Source organism: Perissodus microlepis, chromosome 1, assembly GCF_051167445.1.
Source record: "Perissodus microlepis isolate ML-2025 ecotype Zambia chromosome 1, ASM5116744v1, whole genome shotgun sequence".
NCBI lineage: Eukaryota > Metazoa > Chordata > Actinopteri > Cichliformes > Cichlidae > Perissodus > Perissodus microlepis.
Window position 1 is genome coordinate 10,699,143 of NC_140461.1, and position 26,373 is coordinate 10,725,515.

At 39.2% G+C, this 26,373-nt stretch overlaps 1 protein-coding gene and 4 pseudogenes across 6 annotated transcripts; 1 reads left to right on the forward strand and 4 right to left on the reverse strand.

The window, feature by feature from the left end:
• The first annotated feature begins 61 nt into the window (after positions 1 to 61).
• Positions 62 to 2,942, forward strand: LOC146393320 (calcium homeostasis modulator protein 6). The gene is made up of 3 exons (XM_084929749.1): positions 62 to 611; positions 793 to 1,669; positions 1,868 to 2,942. Exons 2-3 carry the CDS (start codon positions 1,205 to 1,207, stop codon positions 2,018 to 2,020), a joined length of 618 nt encoding a protein of 205 aa, XP_084785875.1. The 5' UTR covers positions 62 to 611; positions 793 to 1,204; the 3' UTR covers positions 2,021 to 2,942.
• A 1,301-nt stretch (positions 2,943 to 4,243) lies between these two features.
• On the reverse strand, positions 4,244 to 6,076 carry LOC146393321 (UDP-glucuronosyltransferase 2B17 pseudogene; annotated as a pseudogene).
• A 612-nt stretch (positions 6,077 to 6,688) lies between these two features.
• LOC146393322 (UDP-glucuronosyltransferase 2C1 pseudogene) lies at positions 6,689 to 14,906 on the reverse strand (annotated as a pseudogene). 2 transcript variants are annotated; one of them, XR_014800349.1, is made up of 2 exons: positions 14,602 to 14,906; positions 6,689 to 8,301 (listed from the first exon to the last, which is right to left on the reverse strand). The product of XR_014800349.1 is annotated as a UDP-glucuronosyltransferase 2C1 pseudogene, transcript variant X1 (transcript). The 2 variants fall into 2 exon arrangements; XR_014800350.1 differs by lacking the exon at positions 14,602 to 14,906 and adding an exon at positions 10,504 to 10,729.
• A 2,258-nt stretch (positions 14,907 to 17,164) lies between these two features.
• Positions 17,165 to 20,016, reverse strand: LOC146393323 (UDP-glucuronosyltransferase 2C1 pseudogene; annotated as a pseudogene). 2 transcript variants are annotated; one of them, XR_014800347.1, is made up of 2 exons: positions 19,920 to 20,016; positions 17,165 to 19,135 (listed from the first exon to the last, which is right to left on the reverse strand). The product of XR_014800347.1 is annotated as a UDP-glucuronosyltransferase 2C1 pseudogene, transcript variant X1 (transcript). The 2 variants fall into 2 exon arrangements; XR_014800348.1 differs by lacking the exon at positions 19,920 to 20,016 and adding an exon at positions 19,221 to 19,631.
• A 1,233-nt stretch (positions 20,017 to 21,249) lies between these two features.
• On the reverse strand, positions 21,250 to 26,351 carry LOC146393324 (UDP-glucuronosyltransferase 2C1 pseudogene; annotated as a pseudogene). Its single transcript, XR_014800351.1, has 2 exons — positions 25,918 to 26,351; positions 21,250 to 25,436 (listed from the first exon to the last, which is right to left on the reverse strand). The product of XR_014800351.1 is annotated as a UDP-glucuronosyltransferase 2C1 pseudogene (transcript).
• Positions 26,352 to 26,373: the final 22 nt, after the last annotated feature.

Consider the following 26,373-nt stretch of genomic DNA (forward strand, 5'->3'; position numbering starts at 1 on the left):
CACAAAATCACATCCTATGTAGCTAATTGATGGTGTTGGCAACTCAGACAGTAATTATGTGCCTCTTTAGCCATTACAGTTTATTATTATTATTATTTCTATGAGATGACAGGTGCTCATGTTCATAGTGTCTCATTAGAAATGGATGTTTGTCCCTCTCAGAGTTATTTCTATAACTGTTTTACAGTCTGAATCTAAATAATTCCCTAACTCCGTTCCACAACTCTTGCAAAATTAACGTCTCCTATAAAGTGACAGGTCAGTAGTCAAGTGCTTGCCATAACACGAGTATGAATAAGTGATTTTTTTATAAATAAGTTGAGGTGTATATGAAGATCAGCTGAAAGCAATTTAGTTTTCATCAGTGGTGTTTTTCCTGACCTTTATTCATTGCGCCTAAATACTGTCAGGTTTTAACGTGATGAGATTATGGTGATGCTCTTGAGCCCACTGAGGTCATTTATAAATTATGTCATCACATCCCTAGCCTGGGTGCTCTGGAGCTGTATGTACCACATCCCCTTGAAAGTTCAACATGGCCTCCTGTAATCCTCTTCTATCCTTAATCTGCGCTGTCCCGCTGCATGGGCGACCTCCCGTGGTCAGTAGAGGTAAAGAGAAAAGTGTCAACTTGCATCCATTTTTGTAATTCCAAACACTTGTAGCAAATGGGGGAAACGCTTGAGTACTTCAAGCACTAACAACTGTAGCTATGTGTGGTAAATTATGTGTCCTTTATTTAGCTGAATATGATTTTCATTTTGAAATCCCTTCCCTTTTGTTTTGTTGCAGTGTGAATTGGGGATTGCAAATTGATTCTTCAATGTAAAAGCCTGCCCTTGGATATATGGCTACCCCTTCATGGGTGTTTTGTTGGAAAATGCCAATCTTTGCTCAATTGCAGAACAAACTTCCCTCCACTTTACAGCCCTCCCTCCAGTTTGTCCATGGAAGACCACATTTAAAAAGTAACCCCACCTGAAACTTCACAAAGCCCAATCAGCTATAGAAATGTCAGAGCAGACGGCACACCCTCTTTTGTTCAAAACCAATCAGAGTGGAAGTGTGGCATTTTGCCTGAGGGGAAAACTTACCCCTGGATGCGTTAATTACGCATCACTTAGCTGTTGCCAATGTGTTCACAACGGAGGATCCTCTTTTGGGTTTTTTACAACGACTGTCTTCATTCTTTGGTCAATCTAGTATGGAAAGTAGACAACAATGGCTTACCAGGCTGAAAAATGAACTTAGTAACAGTCCTCTGGTATCAAATGTGGCTTTTGGCTTTATCCTCATGGGACTAGAGAAGCTGGTGGAGCTGGAGTTTGAGTGTCCTTGCAGTCCTAAATGGAACGGATTGTTTTCATCAGCATTCTTCATCATTCCTGCCGTCATGGCCTTCACTTTGATGCTGATCATTCAAGGATGCAGATGTGATATGTGGTGCAGGAAAACTGTGTCCCTCTCCAGTTTTGTTCCCGCTATCGTGTGGCTGATTTTATTGTTCCTCGATGGCCAATACTTTGCTTGTGCTATGACAGACTGGGAGGGTAGATTTGTACTAGTTGACAAGGCAGCTCCACAGAAATGGTGTGAGCCAATTAGAGAGGGAGATGTCACCACACAAGAACTAATGCTCCGCTCACAACAGCTGTTTGTGTTTTCTCAGGTGAGTAGATTACTTTTTTGTTAATAAACCACTGCATATGATGAACACAATGAGAGCACTTATCTCACTCTATAGAACATATTCATTGCTGTTACATCTGTGAACATTCTTATAGCTCTGTTAATAGACATTATTGACCAACATGATGCCTTATATGTTGATATTTACTAAACAAAGTGGTGCTCCTCTGTACCCTAGGTTATAGGCATAGTCCTCCTCATTTTCATCTGTATGGGTCTCATAGTGTATGTAATCAGAGAAAGCTGCCAACAAGATGTGGAGATGCAGGATGCAAATGTAGCTGAGCTCACTGTGCTCAGGATGAGCTCTCTAAGGACCCGGACATCTTGAGGGGACACACACCGCCCACCACACCTGCCCTGCTGGTACGGATACTTGTAAATACTTGGAACAGACATTTACTATAAGTTTTTGTAACTGCTGTACCATTTGAGTATTTTCCTCATGGAAGCGGGATATACAGTGCCTTTGAATAGCCACTGATGCTGCCAAATGAAGCCTCATAAATATGCATATAATATCAATATTAGTGAAAACTCTTATTGTCCTGTAATGTATTGTGTGTGTGTGTGTGTCTCGGGGTGGGGGGGGGGTGTTTGTTTTACCTAAACTTTGTGGTGTGTTTTGAGAAATATGGTTCTCTTTTCGTGTCTTGTCTGCAAAAGCTACATAAAGTAATGGATTAGTACATCGATCGCCAATTCAGCTGATTCGTCTGTTTTATTAGACTACTTGATGACAAGCAGCACAAGGCAGGAGCCAGCAGGAAGAGAAACTGTTAAGCACCATTACTTTCAATAAAACGTCTCTTTGTTTTTTAAATTTTTGTCCTTAGATAGCTAGTTCTTAACCCCAGTCTTATTTTACTGCACACGTATGTGCATTTAATTTTTAGCATGTTTGTTTTTGCCCTTAAAAGTGATATTTCGCTTTGTCATGTAATCAAGTTTTTAAATTTTTTTTTTGTTTGTGTTTTTATCTTAACACAAGTGAAATCCACCAGGCAGCTAATATTGATCCGACTAACATTAGTTGACTTGTACTATTGTTTTTTTAATGTGTGATTGCTAAAAGAAGAATGTGAAAATTTCATTTCTCTAAACTGAAACTTCACTTCTTGTTTTCCCTCCTGTAGCAAAAGATGTTAGACCCCCATTATGTTTACTTTTTGGTAACAGTAAAAATTCAGACTTAAGTGAAATTCTTAATGTTTCACCTGTTTCCCATTGGCATACTTTCTATAACAATACTTCCTGTATGTTTTTTAATCTTTTTGTAATAAAAAATTTATTTATTGAAGTAAAATACTCTGTATGGTCATTTGTCATAGCCCTTATAAACCTGCGGTCTTGAGAATTTGAGTTGTCTTTCAGTTTGATTGGCTCTTGAAGACAAAACGTAGCATCTCTCGAGCTTGCATTACACAAATTATGTAGTGCTAGATAAAATATAGTATTTGAATTGCTGTTGTAAAATTACTCTTTAGAACTTTAGTCAAATTTAATGAATAATTAAGCAATTGGAAAATTGTTATCCTAAAGACTGGTGCACCTCTGCAGCGTGAAGATCTTTACCAGGTCTCACAAAGCTGATGGTAATAGCAGTAGTTTAGCTCTGAATTGTATTTTCTTTCGCTTTAAAGTGTTCCCCAAGTGGCAGTTAAACCTATTAAGTGTTGAAAATGTAGCATGTTCATCCTGAGGGATGGCTTATTCAAAACTTCCTGTTTGGCCCTGAGGACGTTGTTGCCTTTATCTAATCCACTCCCCTCACTCTTAGACACAGCAGGATGTCATATTCATTGGCCAACTAATGTAATCACACAACTAAGAATCTCAAACTACTTCATTTCTTTCTGTCTTATTTTTGTTGAAACGAGTGGTAAATTTGCCTTACACAGGATGAATGGTTTGTAACTTCTTGTAATTTCAGTGATAAAATGGCAAATGGTGTAGCTGTTTGTTATGAAACCTCACCTACAAGAGCAGTGCCGTGATGCACTGGTTAGTACTGCAAGAACTTTTCTGGTTCACTGGGGCCTTTCTGTGCATAGTTTGCATGTTCTCCTCTGAGCCTGTGTGGGCTCCCTCTAGGTGCAGCTTCCTCCCATGATCCAAAGTCATGCTTGTTAGGTTAATTGGTGATTAAATTGGCTATAGATGTGATTGTAAGGTTGTTTGTCTCTAAGCGCTTACCCTATGATGGGCTGGTGACTTGTCAAGGGTGTACCCTGCCTTCGCAATATGTAAGCTAGGATAGGCTCCAACATCCCTTCAACTTGAAGTGATGATTTTCTTAACATGCATCCATGTTCAGAAAATGGATGCATGCGTGTTTTTCCAGATATTCCCTTTAGTAATAGTTGTAGTGTGCATAGGATTCCAGACCACAGCAGGGGAAAATACTGCAATTAAGAAAACCTTTCAAAGATAGCTGAACAGAGTGAAGTCACATGGAGTCACTAAACTCGTAAAGTCAGATGATTAGAAGAAAATGAGAGCAGATTCTCCACAGCAAAGAAATTAATGAACAGTACAAATATGCTTTGGTCACACTTTTATTTAATTCTATAGTGACAACAACTATTTGTTTGTTTCACTTAAGGGTTAAAGTAAAATCCATATAGACTGTGATTTGACTTTACATACAATACAGTACATCAAAGCCCTATAAATCCTGAAAGACACTGAAATATACTGACAGGATATAATTTAAAGTAGTATGGTCAGCCTTAACTAAGTCATTTCTTTACTAATAAAATGCACAATTTTAAAAGAATTAATTATTTGTATCTTCTTTTTCTTACTTTTTAGACATCTATCATCCCCATCAAATCACAGTACCACAAGACAATACAATATTTCATGATTTACGTGTTTAAAGTTTTACATTAATTGCCATTTTATTTCTTTTTAATCACGTTTACGCTTTGTCCTCAGGAACATAGAGCATAGGCATTTTATTAAGAGAGCAAAGGTGCCCAGAATAACCAGCACAACTGCAGCTAAGAAAAGTATCACATCTATAGAGTGGTAGGAATACCAGGGCAGTTTGTAGGATTCAGTTCTTAAGTGAGCTGCACCTTTGTGTCTCATGACGAACTCTATCCAGAAGAGGGCATTGTCCAGTGGCTTTATTGGCTGATCTCTGTGCAGCCAGGAAAGTCTCTGCATGTTCATCCCGTAGGAGGGATCAGTCAGGACTTCCATAATACCTTGAAAGAAAATGTCTTCATTCATAGTAAAAACATCTATGACTTTCCCTGCTCCTCTTTCTTTGATTCTAAATAAATTATCATGTTGATCAAAAACCAGAGGAAGTCCTAAAATAGGGACTCCATGATAAATAGCTTCTTGAACACCATTTGTTCCCCCATGAGCCACAAAAAGTTTTATTTTAGGATGCCCTAATAGGTCACTCTGTGGCATCCAGTCCACCAGCAAAGTGTTGTTACCCAGAGTGCCTGGCCTGTCACCTTTATACCGCCAAATGACTTTCTGGGGTAATTTTGCAAAAGCTGCAGTGATCGCTTCAGCTAAATCAGGGGGTAGTTCTCCAATCAAAGTTCCCAGAGACATGAGGATCACACCATGTTCTCCAGAACTCTGCACAAAGTCCTCCAAATGTTGTGGAAGCGGTTTTGCTGGTTTGCACTGGAACCCTCCCATATAGATAACATTAGGCATGGTGGGGCGAGGAAACTCAAACACAAAATCCACTCTCATTAGCCACAGGTCAGCTTGAAACATGGATAAGTAGTCTGTGTCTGGACCAAAATATTTTTCAATGAGGTTCTCATAATGTGGTAGCAAATACTGGGCAATCTGATATTCTGCGAAACCAAAAATTAGGACATTTAGCAGCCTCTCAAAAAAGCTCATTTTATCAGATAGCTCACTCCCTACTATGGGAACATAAGAGAGAGGAGATGGTGCAATTGAAAAATGGCCTTCACCCTGACTAGTCCATCTAACATTAAAAACAAGAGGCAACTTGAGGTATTGGGCAAGTATGGCACCTGTTGGTGTGGCAGGATCTGTCAGGACAAGATCATATTCTGCATCCTTTAGTGACTGTATAAGCTCTTTGTTTTCAAAAAGCCCTTCAATCAATTTGCTTTGTTTCTTTTGCACTTCAGAGGTTTTTTTTGCTAGTTCCATTTCCAGTTTAAAGCGTTTCCAGACAGACATCCCTCCCTTCTGGATGTCCAACAGTTCCGCAATAAATGCTGTTAAAAAAACTTCATCAAACCCTGACTCCATATCGAGCGTAATTGAAGTATAGAATGGGTAGGATTCATTGATATACCAGCTGTCTGTTGAACGCACAACGGAAATCTGGTGGCCCCTTAGATGTAGCTCCTGAATAATGACATTCATATTTACCCAGTGGCTCCCATCCACTGGAAAAACAAGCACTTTTCCAGCATGAATTCATACAAAAACGAAGGTAACTAGTTTTGTGGTCCACAGTCCTCAAATATGTTTTTTCTGATTTGGAAAATCCATACATGTTATAAATAATCCTATCAGAAAAACATACAGATAAGTAGATTTTTTTTCTTACAGTGATTCCCAAAGTGTAGCCAGCACCACCTGATGGCCCACGAAGGTACTTCAGAAGACTACAGGAGGTCATGTAAAATAAACATACAGGATATGTATATTTGCATACATATTTGCACATATTTGATTTGGCAGATTTTTATGCCGGATGTATCTCCTACCGCTCTTGAACCAGGGATCGTGTTTTAGACAAATGTGCAAACCACTACTGATCTTTATAATAAAGAAATGTGAAAAACAGTTAACTTATATGATGACTTATATGATGATCAACTCAAGTAAAGATGGGATAGATAAGACTTTGGGTGCAGCAGTATGAACACTGGGACTGGCTGAGACAGTATTTCTGGCAAACTGGGAATGACTGAGAAAGAAATCAGTTTTACTAACCACAGCCAAACTGACTGTGCTGTAACAATGTATCAACATATGAAAATGACTTTTAGTCAGATTTTGCTTTTCTTTTCAAACACAATCTAAAGCAAAACCATAGTAACATAACAAAAAAAACCAATGTAAATAGTGCACTTGTTAGTAAAAATAATATGACATCTAGAGAGTAGTAGAAATACCAGGGCAGTTTGTAGGACTCAGTCCTTAGATGAGCTGCACCTTTATGTCTCATGACAAACTCAATCCAAAAGATAGCACGATCCAGTGGCTTCATTGGCTGATCTCTGTGTAGCCTGGAGAGCCTCTGCATGTTTATTGTGTAGGACGGTTCATTAAGGACTTCCTGTATTGCATTTTTAAATATTTTCCTGTCCAAATCTGAAACATCCAAAACCTTCGCAACACCTTTTGCTCTCATTCGGGATAAGTTGTCAGCTTGATCAAAAATAATGGGAATGCCAACTATTGGAATCCCATGATATATAGCCTCATAAATCCCATTAGTTCCCCCATGACTTACAAATAGTTCAATACTTGGATGTCCTAGCAGGTCATTCTGTGGCATCCAGTCAACTAGTAATGTATTGTTGCCTAGAAGGGCTGGTTTGTTACCTTTATACCTCCAGATCACTTTCTGAGGTAACTCGCCAAAAGCTGCAGCAATCTCTTCAGCTAAGTCAGAGGGAAGTTCTCCAATCAAAGACCCTAGTGACATAATGATAACTCCATGATCTCCAGAACTCTGCACAAACTCCTCTAAGTGTTGTGGAAGAGGTTTTGCAGGTTTACACTGGAAACCTCCCATATAAACAACATTAGGCATGGTGGGTCGTGGAAACTCAAAAACAAAGTCCACTCTCATTAGCCACAAATCTGCAGCTTGAAAAAGGGAGAAATAATGCACACCTGGTCCAATGTAGCGATTTGACAATACAGAATAATGTGGTTCAACTATTTGCTTGTACAGATGCATTCTCGTGATGTAAAATAACATGTTCTGGACCCTCCCAAAGAAGGTCATGGGATCCGTTAACTCTGAAGGTGATAGTGGAACATAGGAAAGTGGAGAGGGCGCAATAGCAAAGTGGGCCTCACCATGAACAGTCCATCGAGCATTGAACACCAATGGCACGCCAAGGTAATGTGCCAGCAACACTCCTCCGCCATTAGCAGGATCTGTCAAAACCACATCATACTTGGCATCTTTTAAGGACTTCATTAAATCTTCATTTTCAAAGATGAACACAATCACTTCACAGACTTTTTTGTGCAGTTCATAGAATTTGTCTTTTAACTCCATTTGTAAAGCAAAGTGAGACCATGCAGACCCCATGCTTCGCTTAATTTTAATAACCTCAGAGACAAATGCACGAAAAAAATCTTCATTTCCACCACCATCAACATCCACTGTGATTACATTGTAATGTGGAGACGTTTTACTGATGTACCAGCTGTCTGCATTCCGAATCACTGTCACATTGTGTCCCTGCAAATGGAGCTCTTCAACAAGTACTCTCATGTTCACCCAGTGGCTTCCATCATGTGGAAATACCAGAATTTTTCCAGAATGTGCGACAGGAATAAAAACAGTCAAAAAAGAGAGGATGGAAGCCAGTGACAAAAACATCTTCAAATCTTCATAAGCGCTGTGTTCTGAAATAGAAACAGAGGTGAAAAACAGGACACACAAATCAGAGAGTTGTTACAATGATATCACAGCAAATGTGCACACAATGGCCAATGATATATCAGGATAACAGAGAGCTGCAGTGATTTTCCATTCAATTGTCTCTTTATTTGCATGAGAAAATTCCTTCTGACAGCCCTCACGTGTATGTAGCACATGGAGCCCTCTCAGGAAATTAGAGTGCTGTGTGGTGCCAAGAGCTCTGCGTGCATTCTGTGTCAGATCCCAGTGTCCCTGAACAGAAATTATTTTGTAAGCGTGACTATGTTTGGCATCTTCCTCTTAAGAAATTAAGTAATCTCTGCATGTTTAACAGATCAAATGCATCTGTTTTCTTATATATTTTAAAATGTTTGGATTTAGTTTAGGAGATTTATAATCTCTTCACTACCTGTCATGGCACTACACTCAAAAAAATGACATCGGGTGGTTGTTAAATTTACAAAATTCAAACTTGTAATGTGAACAAAATAATTTCATGTTTCTGTGGTGAACGTAATTAAATCATGTAGGATCTGCATGAAATCCAGCAACTTAATTTATTCTTGTTGAGATGACATGATACAATCTACTAAGAGTGGTTAGTTGCCTGGATTCACAAAATTCACAAGATCACACAAGAGTTCAAACCACAGGAAAATCACTGGGGTTAGAAGAGACAGACAACCATACACACACTACGTATATGCCTCAGCTATTTATTGTGGTTTTTAAAATTCTACATAAAGCCTTGTAATCATAGTTTCCCTATTTTTTTGAAGTCTAGATTGACAGCTCGGTGGCACAGTGTTTAGCACTGTTGCCTCGCAGCAAGAAGGTCTTGGGTTCAAATCTGCAATCTGGCCAAGTTTGCAGTGGGTTCTCTCTGGGTACTCTGGTTTCCTGCCACAGGTGTTTCTAAAATATCTGTGAACATGAGGGCAAACGGTTGTCTGTCTCTCTGTGATAGACTGGTGACCTGTCCAGTATTCTGACTCCCACCCTATCACACCCCACCCTGTCCCAGCCTCACTGCAACCCTGGTAAAGATAAGAGGATGGATGGAGTGCAAGTTATTATAAATCCATTAACATTTTATGTTAACCAGACTCTAGACTTTGTTGAACACTCCAAAAAAATAACTCTTTAAATGAACTTAAAATAAATGGATTAATAAATGGATTTCTATTCTAATAAGCATGTTTTGTTGCACTAACATAATTTGCATGGGTTGGATTAAATCAATTAAATTAAGTTGGACTCAACTGTAGTAAAACAGTTGATTCATCATTAATTAATCAAGTTAGTCCAACTCAAGTACATTAAGTTGGAATAACAGAATTGCATAATGCTAAAATAAAGCAATTTAATTACGTGGAAATTCTTTCCATGATTTTTTTATGTTCATTCAAAGAGTTATTTTTTTGAGTGTATCTGGCAGTGGAGCACAAAAAAAAAAAGAAAAAAGAAAACACACACACAAAACAAAACAAAAAAAACTGGTAAGGGTAGTTTTCCACACTTTCTTTTGTGTCAAACCAAAAACAAAAGCTATAAATGTTATGGTTACATCACAAACTTAGTTGGCATGTCAACAAAGCAGTCTCTTTAAAGTGCTGTGACCCAGATAAAAGCACTGAATGCAAGTCATTGAAGATGACTGATGATTTTTTGGTTTCAGATGTTCCTGTTTAACCAGATAAGTATGCAATGAGCCAGAGATACAGTGTTCTGAACTGAAAAAAAGAGTTACAGTAGCTATGTAGATATGGTTAGGTATTTTTGTCTCTCTCACAGCAAGTGAACAGTGTCTCATAAAACCCAATGGGCCCATGTGCATTAGAACCCCCAGTACATGCATGTAAAGGAATCACTTAAAAAGTGATTCCTTTACATGCATGTCTCTAAAAATGACACTGAAATATTGACAAAGATTGAAGAATTTAGATAGCAGATTAACCAACAAAGCATGTAAAAAGGGTAACTGTTGACACTTGTCAAGCATATCTTAGCAATGACAGTTGTGTGAACACACACATACAGACACTCACTAAAATGTTCTCGGCGGTTAGTGCTGTGTGTTTGATATATAATGCGAGTCATGCTGCATGTGTTATATAAACCTACTCAATCAGTACAACAAAACACAAACACAGCCAAATAATAGCATAAATAACAACTTAACTTACAGTTAAATGCTCTTAGTTTTGTTGTACGTCTCCTTCAAACTGACAAGGCACAGTTGGAGTGGGTTAAGTTGAAACAAGTGAAGGTGGAAGAAAAAACAACACTTCCTGGATTTTTTTTTGGTTTTTTTTGTCTTTTTTTGGCCGCACCCCTGCAGTTGTGCAAAGCCTGTGACGGTTAAGTTCTTGTCTGTTTAAAAGGAAGTTGCATTTTGGACATTTCAACCCAAAATATATTATATTAATAACTATGCTGATCTGAAATGATGAGATTTTAACCAGTTTGCAAAATATTAACACATTAACACTAAAAAATAAACAATTATCTCTAAAATGACTATCTTGAATTTGGCTCTAGAATAAAAGGCAGGCACTGATCCAAGAATTATGTGTTCATATAGACCTGTGCACGGTTGTAAATAGAGACTCTGCCACTTGTGAAGCATGTTTATTGTATTCAATAAGTCATGCTTATAGAAAGTCAAAAAGGTCATTATCACTATGTCTAACCACTTAGCCTGAGCGCAATCTATCAAATCACCAACCCATCTATCCAATTAACTTTAATAAGCTTTAACTTTAATAAGAATAGGTATATGCGCTTCAGTTTCAATTTAACAAGCCTTACTGCGTGACAACAGCCCTGCAGTTACTACAAGCGTTCAACACCTAACCATAGCTTTGCACAAGTTTCATACAGCACTTCTTCTTTTTAAACTTACTTGAAATTCGTCTTGGTTAGAAAACTATGAATTGGTGCATTACCGCCACCAGCTGTGGAAAAACAAACCCGACTCAAAAACATTTGTCTAAGATACTGAGAACTCGGTAATACTCAGTAATGTAATTTCTTTAGTTCTTTTGCAAAATATATAAGGTCATATAATTATTTAAGAAATAATTTATTTTTTTATTCTTCTGATCAGTGTTCTCGCCTTGGCCGTAGTGATTACATTTTCCTATGTTGTGCTTTCTTTGTGTCACTAATACATTGTGTAATCCAAACCCGAGTCTCGCTTTATTGTTTAGCTTTATTGTTACTATTCTTCCGCGATTCGATGTTTTCATACTGAAGCTGATTGGCTTCATGTGTGTGCACACTCCTCACCAGTGCTGGGATCGTTACTCATAAAAAGTAAAGCGTTACACATTACTCCTTATTTGTACACACACGCGTGCGCACACACACACGCACAGAGAGAAGGAGAGAGACACGCTTTCTTCACTGATTGCATGACCACAAAACCGACAACACAAAGCTGAATACCAGCCTAAAGAAACCTCAAAGCTACTTTAAAAATACGTAGAAATGGAGGCTACAGAGTGCTCCTTACTACCTTTTTTTGCCTGTTGAAGATCTTCGCTAGTTCTGAGCCAGCATGCTGTCACTGCAGATGCTTGGAACGAGCCAATGTTGTGTTGACAATCTAATACAAGTGTTTTACGTCCTGCTGTCAGTGTTGGGAAGGTTACTTTTAAAATGTATTCCATTACAGAATACATGCCCCAAAATGTATTCTGTAACGTATTCTGTTACGTTACTCAATGAGAGTAACGTATTCTGAATACTTTGGATTACTTAATATATTATCATGCTGTTTACAACTACATGAATGTCCTATTGCTGTGATTTATTACTGTTACTGAAGGTCCGCGGCTCCGAACCATAGTAAAGGACCTCTGGCTAATACGTCGGGTCCCGTGTCGGGCTCGTAGCCAGTGGCGTGTCTAGAAAATTTTTGTTGGGGGGGCCAGGTAGGGGCACAGATTTGGAGAAGGGTGGCAGATGTAATTGGCAGATAATGTTAAAAACAATTCTACCAACCGTTAACCATAATTCAATAACCCTATAAACCTAATAACCGAATGCGCTTTTAACTCTTATTAGAATGAGATTTTAACCACTACGGTGCAAAGTTTTTAGATACTGTGTTGATAAAGTACAAGAGATACAATCAGTCAGTGTTTATTCAGCAGTCAAGGACATCAATATTTGCATAGTATTTTTACTGACATGTAGTGCACATATGTTTTGGGCAAAAACATTTTTGAATATTAAAATACGAACATTTTTAACATACAATTGGCAAATTAGCCAATGCCAATGCAAAACCAATGCCTATTAAAAAAAGAAGATAATCTTCTCACAAACTGGTGTTTGATTTTGAAACAGGAAAAAAGTGGGGAAACAAATGAAAAGACAAACATTTGAATAAAACCTGAAAGCAAGTAAACACTTTATATGCTGCCTTATGGTAAACTTTGGTAATATTGATGTATAAAGAACAACACTGGCTGATGATGAAATACAGTCAGCTGGCATGGTGACACTGCCAGTATTAACCTGCAGGGCTGGACTGGGACAAAAAATTGGGCATTTTCACTACAGACCGGCCCACCAGGTATTAAAGCCATAAAGCCTTTGAATGAAAACAAACGCTGTTGTGACAGTGATGTACACTGTCTTTTTGGTATATGTATGATTTCTATACATTTTACGTCAGATAAAAACTTTGTTCGCAAGATTCAGATAATTATTTAATAAAAGCTAAATATTTGAAATGAGAATAAGAAAGAAAAGTATTTCTTTGTGCCCCCCTCTCCCTGTTAATGCCCTACCTGGCCCCCTGGCAACACTTTGCTAGATCTGCCCCTGCACAGTTACCAGTTGTCAGCTACTTGGAAAAGGATCCTGGTGTTATTTGTCTCTCAGAAACAGTTCATAACTTCCCTTCAACTCATTCATGTCACCTAAAAGGTAAACCTGTTTCTCCATCACTGTTCAGCTCTGATGATTCAGTAAGGACATCTCCTGGTTTCATCTTCATGTTTCCCTCTCACCACATATCCAAACCGATATCATGACCAGCAGCTTTTACAGCTGTGGCTCCAGCAAACATCAGCTGATACTAGAAATTAATATTAAATAAATTCTAACAACAGCCGATCAAGCTTAAACGTGCTGCTGTTGTTTAGCGCAACATCCGCTGGTTTCCTGTTTCTGAGGCAAAGTGGGCAATAAATAAACAAGAGAGAAAAGCCGATCAGCTGATCATTGATCAGTTTCATGATTGAAGTAGCAACAGAAGAGGGAGGGAGGGGGGGGAGATAAGAGAAGAGGCAGCTGTGCAGCGTAAAGACAGAATAACTCCAGCTTTTTGTCTTTTCCCATTCTAGCTAAAGTACGGGACAAACTGCGTCTCTTCTCAGCTCAATACGAAACGCATAATATTTTCTCTGAATGAGGGACCATTCCATTTTTTAAGGAGCCATTGGCAACTCTACTAACTAACCTTATGAATAAAATAAAGTTCACTATCAATAACATCATAGCAACCGAACAGCTATATAGAAACTCCGTCATGCTAGCTCACGCAGTACGAGTTATTGTAACTGACTGTAAAAAGTCAGCACAACGAAAATAAACTCCACCTAAACTTGGTTTATATCTGACCCAGATAGACTGCAGGTCATAACTTCTTACCTGAAGTTCAGTTCACCTGATACTCGAACCAGCGGCCGCCTCGGGTCTCTGCTCCTCCTGCCTCCCCTTCCCTCATCCACCTGTTGCCTCTGTGGAAGCTCCCCCATAGCCACCACCAAACAACTGAGTTATTTTTACACATCGGCCAGCATCTGGCCAATCCACCACCTCTCATTGTTCATGCCGTTACAAAAAAAATAAATAAATAAGTCATCAGCCCACCGTGCAAATGTCCGATGGCTAGTCCAGCTATGTTAACTTGTTAATCTTTCGCTGAAAAAATGTTTTTGGCGGTGCTGTCTTTCGTGCTTGGCTCTCCTACCTTTGCTAACATGATGCTCATAGTGCAGAAGCCGGTGCTGCATTCACTTACCCTCGGATATCTGAGCTTCACTGTGAAACCATAATCGTACATTTGATATTTCATTAAATTTTATTGTTTTAGCTTCGGGGTGGCGCTGGACACGCCACTGCTCGTAGCCGAAAAATAGCTTTACTTTGTTGTGTGGGTCAAGTTTGCTTGCGAGAGAGGCGTTGAAAGGCTGCTCCAACGGAACTTATTGTTTCGGAGGAAAACACGAACACAGCGTACAGTCGAGTCTTAATAGCTTACTTACAACTGGGCTCGTCAGGCACTCTTCTTGGCTGCAGTGGTTATTATTATATTTACATGCTTCCAGCTCCCGTTTTTGCTTGATGACAACTCATACTTTTCATTTTTTTTCTCCCTCCTCGCGCTCACAGACACACAACAGGTATGGCAGTCCATTCTCCCTGCAGCACGGACTACACTGCCTATGATGCTACATTCTTTAGGGCTATGCCTGTAGCATTCTGCCTATTAGCTTAGCACAACAACAACAAAAAGGCGCTCTCTCACCCAGGAAACACGCAGAGAGAGAGCGTCACCCTGTAACCATGGAAACCGTAACGCTGCCGCCTGGAACAACAGAACGTAGCTGTCAAACAAAACCCAAACAGTCCTGACCCGCCACAATATGAAACAGGGAAGTACCGCTGTGTAATCCATTTATTTCAACAAAGTAACTGTATTCTAAATACCACCTTTTTAAACGGTAACTGTAACGGAATACAGTTACTCATATTTTGTATTTTAAATACGTAACGGCGGTACATGTATTCCGTTACTCCCCAACACTGCCTGCTGTTGCTCTTAATAATCACGTGCTTGTCCTTTAACTAAAAATAAAACGTATTGTTCAAACCTCCACTCCTCAAAAGTTGTAGACTGCTCCAACCATGGACATACATATTTATGTATGTCTATGGCTCCACCATTTCTTCCTCCCTACACAGGAACCAAAATCAAACGTCAACGGACAGGAAGAAGACACGTTTTGTGCTTTTTGTTGTACTTTTTATTCGCTCGGCGTACTGAAAAATCGTTGTAACCAAAGTAAATGTTACCCGATGTGATTACTGAATTTAGTACTGTAACGCGTCACGTTAATGAGTTGTGACAAAAATGCAATGTGACGAGAGGAACGCGTTACTCTGCAATGTGACATAACCGGTCTTGATTCAATTTTAAGTTACATTTACACCGACATTTTTTGTATTTCAACTGAATGCTGCATTCAATTAAAGTAAAACTGACAACCATTCAGTTGTTCATTCATTGATTCATTTTCTCTTAAGACTAAAAACACTATTGACCCTGTGCACGAGAAAATGCTAACTTCCTGGTTTGAGACCGGATGTGGGGTTGTACATTTCCGGTAGCTTTACTTTGCGGTCAATCGCTACTGCGAAGATATACTCCAAAATCATGTCCAAAACTCGAAAACGGAAAGATCGCGTTAAGTTACAAAGAGCAGAAGGTGGGAACACTCACCACTGTTGTATCACAAAAAATCTAATGATCAATTTTGACGTTTAAAGAGTTTAGATCGATCAGTTGTTTACATCACTCAACACAAGCAGAACTGCATTACTGCATGCAGAAGACACATCGTCCACATTCAGAAGTATCTCTGTATAGTGACTGGTCTTATGATTTAAACAGGCAAATGTTCAGCATTCAAACTACAGGTGAAGAATAGTCAAACCAGATGTTTCCCCCATTATGTCGACATCAGCTAGTCAAGTACACACCTACACAGCATGTTAACAAACCGTGAAAAAAGCCACACAAAAAATGAATGATTGCTGGTAAGGGTTTCTATACATTAGTATTTACGAAGGGTATGTTGTGACTTACCTTCAAAATTACAGTGGTCCTTCGCTATAATGCGGTTCACCTTTCACCTCGCTGTTTCACAGATTTTTTAGTGCAAGTTTGCATGCTTGTTTTTTTTTACGTCACATTGTGTCCTGCGTCCTGATCGCTGCAGACGATCTCCTCCATGACGTCTCTCCTGTACAGTACAGAATCACTGCATCGATCGCTAGCAGTGTGACTCTGAAGTGCAGTACTGTATGTCCACGATGTCCACGAAACGTTTTGCACCGTCAAAAAATAAAATTGGCTACTTGATTTCACCTATCGCTGGTTATTTTTTAGAACATAACACCCGCGATAAACGAGGGACAGCTGAGAAATATAACATTTGAATCCATTTTCTCTTTTGTCCTGAGGCGCGGGGAAAAAATATCGACAAGTCGATGAACATCATTTACAGATATATTGGGTAAATGCCCAAGACATCTATAGAAATGTAAATCGCCGCTTGATTCATTCATTTGCTTAACTTGTTTTGGACCATAAACCAGGCGCGAATAGGACACCGGAAACAAAGCTCCCCACAGGAGTTTCCGCACCAGAAGTAGCATATGCTAACGTGCACATAGTCGATTCCGTGTCCGGAGCATTATGCCAGTGCCATTCTGTCATTCTTGGCATTAATAAGCGACTGAACTGACAGCGTTTACAAATGAAATAGAACATTTTCTGTAATTCAAATGGGATCATTACTCAGATTTGCCTGGCATGAGATTATCATTTAAAGTCCCATCAACGGAGAATTCCTCTCAAATCCCTTCATTAAGAAGATATGTATTGTTTGTCAAACATAGAGGCAGTTGTTTTCCCTTTTTAAAAAAAGGCAAAATATAACAAAACTACATATATTCAGGTAAAGATACAAAATTGATTTTTTTCATTGATTATGTTTATCTTGTTAGAGTTAATCCACTCAGAATTATTTTGAAACAGTCTTTTAATAATGATGAAGTTTTTTTTTATAACAACCTCATATGAATGTGGTACTCAAACATGAATGAGAAGTTAAAATGACACAATGCATTATCAAATCCATCTGTGCACTGATCATTAGTCATGTTTCACTTTATATTTGCACATCCCAGTGTATAAACACCTAATAAGGTAGAAAGTGGTTAAGCCTTTCCGAAACTGACAAATACAACTTGTTATTGCAATACTGTTGAGCTGAGGTTACAATAAATTGCAGAAGAAGCAAAAAAGAAAGATGCAGCTGCGTTTTATATCATTATTATGGCTAATGATCAATTACAAAAAAGCTGAACATGGCATTAGTTCAGGCAAACCAGGAAGTCAAGCTCAGCCCACGATCCCACTAAAATACCTCACTCACGTTTCACTTTATATTTACACACTGCAGCGTATAAACATTTAATAAAGAAAAAAACTGCTAAAAACACGAGCAGCATAGCTCCAGCCAGGAACAAAACTACATCTACAGAGTGGTAGGAATACCAGGGCATTCTGTAGGACCGTGCTTTCAGGTGAGCTGCTCCTTTGTGCCTCATGACAAACTCTATCCAGAAGAGGGCGTTATCCAGTGGCTTTACTGGCTTATCTCTGTGTAGCCTGGAAAGTCTCTGCATGTTCGCCCTGTAGGAGGGATCATTCAGGACTTCCTCTATGGCCTTCAGGAAGTTGTTGTCTTTGTCCACTGTAGCTAATGTAAGTATTTTTCCTCCTCCTCTCTCTTTCAGACGTAGCAGGTTGTCATGTTGGTCAAAAAACACAGGTATACCCACAAATGGGACTCCGTGATACAGGGCTTCTTGGACTCCATTTGTTCCTCCATGTGCCACAAACAGTTTTATTTTTGGATGTCCTAAAAGGTCATTCTGTGGCATCCAGTCCACCAGTAAAGTGTTATTACCCAGATTGGCTGGTCTATTACCTTTATACTTCCAGATGACTTTCTGTGGTAGTTTAGCAAAAGCTGCAGCGATCTCATTTGCCATGTCAGCAGGAAGTTCAGTCACAAAAGTCCCCAAAGACATGAGGATGAAGCCATGCTCTCCAGAACTCTCCACAAAGTCCTCCAAGTGCTGAGGCAGAGGTTTAGCAGGTTTGCACTGGAACCCTCCAATATAAACAACATTAGGCATTGTGGGCCGTGGGTACTCAAACACAAAGTCCACTCTCATCAGCCAAATGTCTGCATCAATCATTAACTCATTAAAATCGTGACCAGGCCCAAGATATTTGTCAGTTAATTTCTGGTATACTAGTCTAACTAAGAGGTCATTTTGTATTTGGGTTATAATGTGCAAAAGCATGTTTGTAACTCTCTGCAAAAAGGTCATCTTGTCAGTATTCCCTGCTCCTGTTATAGGAATATAAGACAATGGTGAAGGAGCTATGGAAAAATGTGACTCTGCAGCTATAAGCCAGCGAACATTATAAACCAAAGGAAGGTTCAAATATTTGGCCAGAATGATGGCACCACCCCAGCAGGGGTCAGCGAGTAGCAGGTCAAACTTGCTGTCTTTCATTTTTCTCATCAACTCACTGTCATCCATCATTGCTGTTACTACTGCACCCACGCCTTTGTGGGCATCAATAAATGTGCCAAACATCCCCACACTCATGTGGAGAAAACTAATCAAGGGGAGGGCTCCTCGTTCAAATTCTATGATCTCAGCTATAATCCTTGTGATGAATGTCTGATCCAAGGTGTTTTCCACTGGAACTGTAAAGGCACTGTAATAAGATGAGTTATCTTTTATGTACCAGCTTTTACTAGAACGCAGAATGGTGATATTGTGTCCTCTAGAGTGCAAAGCCTTTAGTAGAATTTCCATGTTTATCCAGTGGCTGCCTTCAGAAGGATAGACCAAGATGTTGCCTCCTTCACAGGCTTTGGGAATTAGGATGAGCAGCAGGAAAGCAGTGCAGCAGCAGAGGACCCTCATCTGAAATTCAAAATCAACTTACTGGCATAAAGAAGGTCATTTGTAAAATCAGAGTGTAAATGTAGTGATATGTTACCATACCTACCTAAAAATAAAGATAGCTAGACGGGGATGTTCTCACACAATTTGCAAACACGATCTGCAAGTTCGAATTAAGTTTTCAAACAGAAAAACAGATTATAATGTCCTAATCTTTTTAAAAAAATGTTTGAAAAATTCTAACTGTGCCTCTATAGGTTCTCTAGGTACAGCAAAGGGCTTATTTTGAAATTCTAGATTGGCTGTAGGTGGGAATGTGAGTGTGAATGTTTATCTGTCTCTCTGTGTTATCTCTGTGGGTAGACTATATGCCCAGTGTGTATTCCTGGTCTCATTCAAATTCAAGTGTAGTAGAAGCCCCAACCCAAAAAAGGCCAAAAAAATGTCAAAAAATAAAGAGAAAATTAACTTTAAATCCGTGTCCAAACAATGTTATTGCTAGGCATTGTAAAAAGGTTGTTAATAATTGTTTAAGATGTTTTAGAGAACATTTTCCTACCTTTAAAAAGAACATTCCAAGAAATAAAAAAATAAAATCTATATTTTTTAAATTGCTGCTAAAAACATGGTATGCTTTCACTTTATTATAGCAAATTTTACTTTTTTTTTTTTTTTTTTACTTTTTAACAACAGAATACTATTTGTATTGAAAGTCAGTCCCCCACATAAAAGGGTTAATATGTTTAAATGTATGCACAGTGCTGCATTTAAACAGTTTATTGAGTCTGAAAGCTTTTCTACTTACTGTAATATGAATAGTTTCTTTATCCAGCAAAGGTCACGGTGATAAGAGAACTGTTGTTCAAAGCACCAGTATGTTGAACATGACATGTGTGTATTTGTACTCTCCAGAGGGGAGGAGCTGAGCCACCACGCAAAAGGCACTATTGCCCAGTGCCTCAGTAGACCCTTGTAAGGCAAAGTGCATAACGGTATCAATCTGTGTGCAAAGAGCAGTGATACGATAATGAGGTTATACATTGACTGAATCATTACAATGAAATTTAGATGTGACTGTATGTGTGTGTTTTGTTCTCTAACTCCAGATCACAGTTACCCCATTTTTAAAAAATATTACCCAAAACTCATTATAAGAAGACAATAAATTCATCTCCTTATTTATTAGCAATGAATAATGGAATACAGAACAAGCAACACATGAGATGCCATTTCAGTTCTGATAAAAATTAATGTGGCTTTATTTCACTGAACACAAAAAGAACTTGTCAGTGTGCTGGCGGCATTTTATGGACTAATCCTTCTTTTCTTCATTCACTGAGTGATGACAGCAAAATGACATTTCCAAGGCTGACAAATGCAACTGGTGACTGCCATGCTGTACAGCTATAGTTAGAATGTGTTGGAGAAGTAGCAAATTGGAAAGACGCAACTGCATTTTATGCCACTATTATGTTTTATGATGGTAATCAAATGGAGCCTCTCAGAAAACCAAGTAGTGTTTTGGTGCCACCAGCTCCGCACACATTTCGTCTCTCTGAGCAGAAATTATTTTAGAACAATAAATTTAGCATACCACTACTTCAGCCCACGGAGACAGGCTTAACCCACAATCCCATTAGGCTAGATGATAACAGCTGACATCAATTCCTCCCCATATCCATACCAAGTATCTTTCTAATGATCTTACTGATAATTACACATAGGTTGTTCTATTCAAGCTGATTTAGCTTGCCTACAGTTTCTGGCACATGTGCTGACCACTTTACAGCCCACCACCTTCCCAGCTGTTTCTTTTCATGCCTTCTAACTTGATCAGTGTCACATCTGTTGTTGATACCTGTTCCATCTCCCTGCCTCAGGCTTTCCATGTTTCTACATGGAGGGGCAGGTAGGTCAGAGCACAACAGAACCACAACACTTCACATTAATTACTGCAGTGTGAAATGTTCTTTTGACTACAGTGAATCTGACTTAAATGTATTTATTACACAAAAAATAAACCTTTGGGTCCTTCCTATAACGAAACACATTTCTATCTGTACAATAGATTAGATTCAGTAAGCCAAACAGCAGTTACAGACTATGGCAGGTAAGTGCACTGGTGAGTTTGCATTAAAAAAAAGCTCAATTTTGTGGTTTAGCCATGAATAATTTTAAGTGTTTTATTTATTATTAAATTTGCTGAAATATCATAAGAAAATGAAATGATGATATAAAATTGCAAAAGTCTGCATTAAGAAAATCCTTACTTTCTGATTACTCATATTTCTTTTTATTTGTACATAATGCAGTGTTTCATCACGTTACAAGATAAACAACAGTTAAAAGCACAAGCAGCATGATTCCAACTAGAAACAAAACTATATCTACAAAGTGGTAAGAACACCAGGGTATGTTAGGACTAGGGATGGGTACCGGTATGGTTCTGACATAAACGGTAGTAACCAGACCGAAAAGCAGCGCACATTTCGGTGCTTTATTTCGGTGCTTTTTTTTCCTGAGCTGTGATACGCTTTAGATTCTAGCCAATCATTTTACGTTTCTGAGGATAGTAGGCGGGTCCAGGTACGTACGTTCTTTTAGAGCAGAGCTACAGATTAAAAATGCCCAAGGAGGACCGGTCAAATGTATGGCTGTACTTCACAGCAAAATATGCAAACTCAGCAGCCTGCAACACGTGCTTTAAGGTGATACTGTGATACTGTCAAAGGAGGTAACACCTCAAATCCGATGAAACACCTGGCGACGCATAGCGTTTTTTTTAAAAGCCGAGAAATGCGCCGTATTTGATAGCTTGCTGCGAGACCTCACACCGTGCACATCTACTGCGGGTGGGTTGCCTGTTATCGGACCCGGAGCAACATCCCCCAAAAACCCGAAGAGGAGAGTCCTGGCCCTTAGCCCTGCCAGTGTAGCAGAAATGATGACGGATGATGATGGCAGCAGCAGCCGTTCTTCTCTGCGTGAGTAGCTTAATGTTGTTCGTGTGTAATTTACGTTGAGTAGGCTAACCACGTTATTACATTTCTAAATTGCGACATATGGTCTCCTTAGCTGAACTGGAAAAAATTGTCCATGCATTTGTGTCATCGCGTTTAGATTATTGTAATTCCCTGTTTACCAGCTTGGATAAATCATCTCTTTCTCGCCTCCAAGCTATACAAAACGCAGCAGCCAGACTACTAACTCGCTCTAGCAAGCGAGCTCACATCACTCCTATTTTATGTTCTTTACATTGGCTCCCAATAGATTTTAGAATTCGTTTTAAAATTATTGTTTTAACGTACAGAGCACTAAATGGCCAAGCCCCAGATTATTTATCCAAGCTTCTCACAAAATACACTACTGCTCGCTGTCTCCGCTCACAGACTCAGAGTTTGTTGGTTGCTCCCAGAACACGTCTGAAGACGAAAGGGGACAGAGCCTTTCAGTCTGTGGCACCAAGGCTGTGGAACAGTCTACCTCTACAACTACGTTTGGTTGACTCTGTGGAATCCTTTAAAAAACAGTTAAAAACTTTACTGTTTAAACAAGCTTTCTGTTGACCAATGCTTTTTACATTTTTATATTTTTAATTTACATTTAAACTCTATATTGTGTATATTGTGCATTTTGCTATTTATCGTACTGTTTATTTTAATCTCTGTGTGCAGCGCTTTGTGACTACCTGTCTATGAAAAGCGCTTAATAAATAAACTTACTTACTTACTTACTACATTAATGCATGTAAGGTGAACTAGCAAACATCATAGCTACATGCGGCTGTCTTCTTGTTTGATGGCAGATACTCCCTTCACGGTGGCCAAAAAGGCTAAAATGACCAAAGAAAAAGTGGAAAACAGTTAAACATGAGAGGTTTTTGGACAAAGTTTGTGTTTTTTCCATTGATTAAGCACTGCTTCCAGCCAAGAGTGATACCATATATGCCCCATAGCTGCAGAAAAGGCTAACATTGTTATCTTTTTACAAAAAAACAGCTGAACATGAGAGGTTTTTGGACCAATTTTGTGTTCTCCATTTTTTAAGCACCGGTTTGAGCACCGTTTAAGCACCGGCACCATTTCAAAAGTACCGGTTTGGCACAGGTATTGGATAAAACCTAAACGATACCCATCCCTAGTTAGGACTCTGCTTTCAGGTAAAACTATATCCAGAAGACTGAGCTATCCAGTGGCTTTCTTGTATTCTTATCTTGTAGCCTTGTAAATCTCTCCATGTTATCCTTTAAGAGGGTTTAAAGTAGTTTTGCTCAAGCATCAAATAAAGCGGTAGGTAACCAAACTCAGGAGATATTTTAAATTCCCAGAGGTGAGCAGTTTATTTACAGTGATCCCTATGATATGTGGAACTTTGTTTGGGGGATTTTTTTGGTTTAACTCATGAATGCATATGAAATGGAATTTAAATTGCACTAATATCAGTTTTTGTTCTGGCATTATAGTACGGATTACAGTGCCTTACAGTATGGATTAATCCTTCTTGTCTTTACTCATTGAGTGATGAGAGAAAATGAGCCTTTCCGAAACTGACAAATACAACTTGTTATTGCAATACTGTTGAGCTGAGGTTACAATAAATTGCAGAAGAAGCAAAAAAGAAAGATGCAGCTGCGTTTTATATCATTATTATGGCTAATGATCAATTACAAAAAAGCTGAACATGGCATTAGTTCAGGCAAACCAGGAAGTCAAGCTCAGCCCACGATCCCACTAAAATACCTCACTCACGTTTCACTTTATATTTACACACTGCAGCGTATAAACATTTAATAAAGAAAAAAACTGCTAAAAACACGAGCAGCATAGCTCCAGCCAGGAACAAAACTACATCTACAGAGTGGTAGGAGTACCAGGGCATTCTGTAGGACCGTGCTTTCAGGTGAGCTGCTCCTTTGTGCCTCATGACAAACTCTATCCAGAAGAGGGCGTTATCCAGTGGCTTTACTGGCTTATCTCTGTGTAGCCTGGAAAGTCTCTGCATGTTCGCCTTGTAGGAGGGATCACTCAGGACTTCCTCTATGGCCTTCAGGAAGTTGTTGTCTTTGTCCACTGTAGTTAATGTAAGTATCTTAGCGCCCCCCCTCTCTTTCAGACGTAGCAGGTTGTCATATTGATCAAAAAAAAAAGGATATGCCCACAACTGGGACTCCATGATAAATAGCTTCTTGGACTCCATTTGTTCCTCCATGTGCCACAAATAGTTTTATTTTTGGATGTCCCAAAAGGTCATTCTGTGGCATCCAGTCCACCAGTAAAGTGTTATTGCCCAGAGTGGCTGGTCTGTCACATTTATACTTCCAGATGACTTTCTGTGGTAGTTTAGCAAAAGCTGCAGCGATCTCATTTGCCATGTCAGAAGGAAGTTCAGTCACAAAAGTCCCCAAAGACATGAGGATGAAGCCATGCTCTCCAGAACTCTGCACAAAGTCCTCCAAGTGCTGAGGCAGAGGTTTAGCAGGTTTGCACTGGAACCCTCCAATATAAACAACATTAGGCATTGTAGGGCGTGGGTACTCAAACACAAAGTCCACTCTCATCAGCCAAATGTCTGCATCGATCATTAACTCATTAAAATCATAACCAGGCCCAAGATATTTGTCAGCTGTTTTCTGGTATACTAGTTTAAACGGCAGGCTGTTCTGTGTTTGAGTTATGATGTGTAAAACCATGTTTTTAACTCTCTGAAAAAAGGTCATCTCGACAGTATTGCCAGTTCCAGTCACAGGAATGTAAGATAATGGTGACGGGGCTATGGAAAAATGAGCCTCTGTACCTAATACCCAGCGAACATTATAAACCAAAGGAAGGTTCAAATATTTGGCCACAGTGACTCCAACACCCCAGCAGGGGTCAGCAAGTAACAGGTCAAACTTGCTATCTTTTAGTTTTCTTATCAAGTCACTGTCATCTAGTATTGCAGATACAAAATTAGCTACAGCTTTATGAACATCAAGAATTGAGCTGATCATCCCTCCACTCATTTGAAGAAAACTCGTCAAGGGGAGGGCCCCTCGTTCAAATTGTATGGAGTCAGACACAAGTCTTGTGATGAACTTCTGATCCAAGAGATTCTCCACTAGAACTGTAATGGTATTATAGGATGAGTCATCTTTTATGTACCAGCTGTTGCTGGGACGTAAAACAGTGATGTTGTGTCCTCTGGAGTGTAAAGCTTTTAGTAGAATGTTCATGTTTACCCAGTGGCTGCCTTCAGAGGGAAAGACTAAAATGTTGCCTCCTTCACAGGCTGTGGGAATAAGGATGAGCAGCAGGAAAGCAGTACAGCAGCAGAACACCCTCATCTGAAAAAACACAAACAAACAAAAAAGTTACCGGCATGACTTCTGTCACGAAATAAATATATTGTTAATATGTTTCTTTCATTTTTTTAGCAGTGGAAATGCACTGTTTTGATTTCCAATAGCGTCTTCTAGGTTTTTTTCTTCTCTAATTCAGTTGCAATTTCATTCCATCGTTAAAGAGACAATATTACTTCCTCATTTTTCACCATTGTAAACTTCGAAAGTCAGTGTGCTTGACAAAAAATGCATCGCATTAAAAATATTTATTGAGGATGACCAGTCGTTAAAACAGACTAACATTTACGGTGTTTCGTAATTATCATTATTTTAATTAATGCGGTCTGTTAGTTATTAAGTTTAAATGTGATTCCCAGACTATCCGCGTTCTGAGCACCATTTTCCGCAAAGTTAACTTGTACATTTCAGCAACATTCCTCAACCTACATGAAGCCAGCCACATTCACCCAGGTTTTCTACTTACTGTGATCACTATCGTTTCTTTCACAGTGTTAAGAGGGCTGATTTGTATAGCGCAAAACCGAACTTGTGCCAGCCTCCAATTCGAGACTTGCAGTCAAGCCAGCCTCCAGTTTGTTTTCTGTTCAATGTGTATTCAAAGCAAGGGCGTAGATTTGGCATGGACGGAAGGGACATGTCCCCACCAATATCCAGCGATGATTGAATTGTCCCCACCAATAATTTGATCTCTTCGAGTAAAGAAAAACAAAACCGATCTGTCAACGTCTCATTCACCCAGCGGTACAGAAAAAGTTAAATTACGTTCTCTACTGGAGTCCTACGTCACGTGACAAATATGGTGATTGGCTGTGCCTTTCAGGGAGCTCTGTTTAATTTTAGCAGCGGCAAGCCTGCGCTCAGTGTTACCAACTTAGCGACTTTGTCGCTATATTTAGGGAGTTTTTAGACCCCCTTAGCG